Source organism: Microtus ochrogaster, linkage group LG4 (genome assembly GCF_000317375.1).
Source record: "Microtus ochrogaster isolate Prairie Vole_2 linkage group LG4, MicOch1.0, whole genome shotgun sequence".
Taxonomy (NCBI): Eukaryota; Metazoa; Chordata; class Mammalia; order Rodentia; family Cricetidae; genus Microtus; species Microtus ochrogaster.
Genome location: NC_022030.1, coordinates 52,542,563 through 52,544,642, shown reverse-complemented (window position 1 = coordinate 52,544,642; position 2,080 = coordinate 52,542,563). Strand labels below are relative to the sequence as shown.

General features: G+C 39.8%; 1 protein-coding gene across 4 annotated transcripts in view; it reads right to left on the bottom strand.

The window, feature by feature from the left end:
* Positions 1 to 2,080, bottom strand: part of Farsb (phenylalanyl-tRNA synthetase subunit beta) — a 67,829-nt gene that overhangs the window by 59,640 nt on the left and 6,109 nt on the right. For all 4 annotated transcript variants that reach the window (XR_003378177.1, XM_005361549.2, XM_026786189.1 and 1 more), the window contains exon 2: positions 883 to 938. Coding sequence is in view for 3 of the 4 variants with exons in the window: in XM_005361549.2 (XP_005361606.1) it covers positions 883 to 938 (56 nt within the window). In the remaining variant the exon portion in view is untranslated. The remainder of the gene's footprint in view (positions 1 to 882; positions 939 to 2,080) is intronic.

The window sequence follows — 2,080 nt, the reverse complement described above, 5'->3', positions numbered from 1 at the left end:
CTCTTGTAGACCAGGCTGGTCTCGAACTCACAGAGATCTGCCTACCTCTGCCTCCCGAGTGCTGGGATTAAAGGCGTGCACCACCACCGCCCCGCCAGATTAATGTTTTTTAATGAAGAAAGCTAAGACACCCTGCTGGTGGCACACAGCAGAAGAGCTCTAAGTAAAGAAGTGGAAATAACATGGTAACCAGAGAATAAAAAGTAGCTCTAATACTTGCAAGGGCACTAATGTCATTTTCAGACTCGGTTCATGAAGCCCTATATAAAAGCTAAACTTGGAGTACTACCTGACAGAAATCAAAGAGCCAAAAATATATTTCAGAACCAGAAGGCATGTATGATCATATAAAGGGAATCATCTGTTTCTCAAAAATAAGGCCTGGCAAGACAAACTGTGAAAACTGTCAAAAAGGCAAGTAACCCTCCCCAAAACAGAGTACAAAAATCCCCAAATTGCCAGAGTCTAACTATAAGTTAATAACACAGCAAACTCTGGGGGGAAAAAAAGAGAGAGAAGGGGGGGGGGGTTACAAACCAACTGGTTATCCAATATCAAATGGTTATCCCTGAAAGTATATATACATACAAGCAACACTATACAGAGTGAGGTTATTATTTATGTATTTGGAAATAAGTGTGTATACATATGTATGTAACAACAATTAAAGAGAAAAGAAGCCATGTGTTTGAAAAAGAAGGGTGGATATATAGAAGGGGTTAGAAGGAGGAAAGGGAAGGGGAAATGATATAATTATACTATAATCTCAAAAATGAAAATTATTTTAATTAAAACTTTTTTAAAAGATAAAATTTGCAATACAAATTCAACAAGCACAAAGAAAAAGAAGAAAAAAGAAAAAGTCTGAAGTCTGATACGTACAATTTCATCAAGTTCCAAACCAAATTCAAAACACAACTCGTCAAATTCTTCATCAGCTAGGAGGGAAAAAAAAAAAAGAATGTTAATTTTAATGTGTTCAGCACAAATGAAAACTGCATATGAACTGATGAACTTCACCTGTTGCTTAATTTCCTAACCCTAAACATTCTATCAGGTATCAGATATCACCTGGTGATTTTTGGTTTTGGCTTTTTGGTTTTTTGAGGGGTTTTCTGTGTATCTTTGGATGGCCGTGAACTCACTCTGTACACCAGGCTGGCCTCCAACTCACAGAGATCCACCTATCTCTGCCTTCTGAGTGCTGGGATTAAAGGTGTGTGCCACCACTGCACAACTTGCCAGTTTTTCTTTAAGGCTAACAAACATGCCTGAAATACAGCAGGTATATACACTGACAGAGTTTTCTTACATGCTTTGCTTTGTCGCCTAATATAGCATCTCCAGGGTTTTCACATTATCGAACACTAAACACAAACCATCAAAGCCACCAACATGCTAGTGAAAAGCTAGCAGGTGTCTTAAATTCCACGGTAAAGAGTGGGACTTAGAGCCGGGTGGTAGCACACGCCTTTAAACTCAGCACTTGGGAGGCAGAGGCAGGTGGATCTCTGTGAGTTCGAGGCCAGCCTGGTCTACAAGAGGTAATTCCAGGACAGGCTCCAAAGCTACAGAGAAACCCTGTCTCAAAAATCAAAAGAGTGGGACTTTGTATGTCAGAGCCCACTCTCTAGCATCAAAACAAGAAAAGATTTGCCTGATGCAAACACCAAACAAAACAATTAAAGGGCTGATTACTCTAGACTAGTGATATATAATAACTAGAGCATCTGGTTCCCAGTGCTGTTCAGACTCAGGATGAAAAGGAATCATTAAGTAGAGATCAAATGAGAAAGAGGCTCAAAAATCAAAGGACCAGATATACAAAGGGATGTCACTAATCTTGTACCTCAGGCAGCCTGGTATTTGTCTAACCAAATATCAAAACACCAACCAAGGTTTTCATTCTGAGGGCTCCTCAGCACCTTCACAACACCCTCCTCATCCATAAAACAATCTTTTGCCGTCATTTTTTTTCATGGAACCTTAAAAAGATGTAAACAGCCCTGCACCCTGACACAGGAAGTCTGCAGTAACTAGTACTTCTCTGCCCATTTCACTCTGCTGTGTTACTAATACA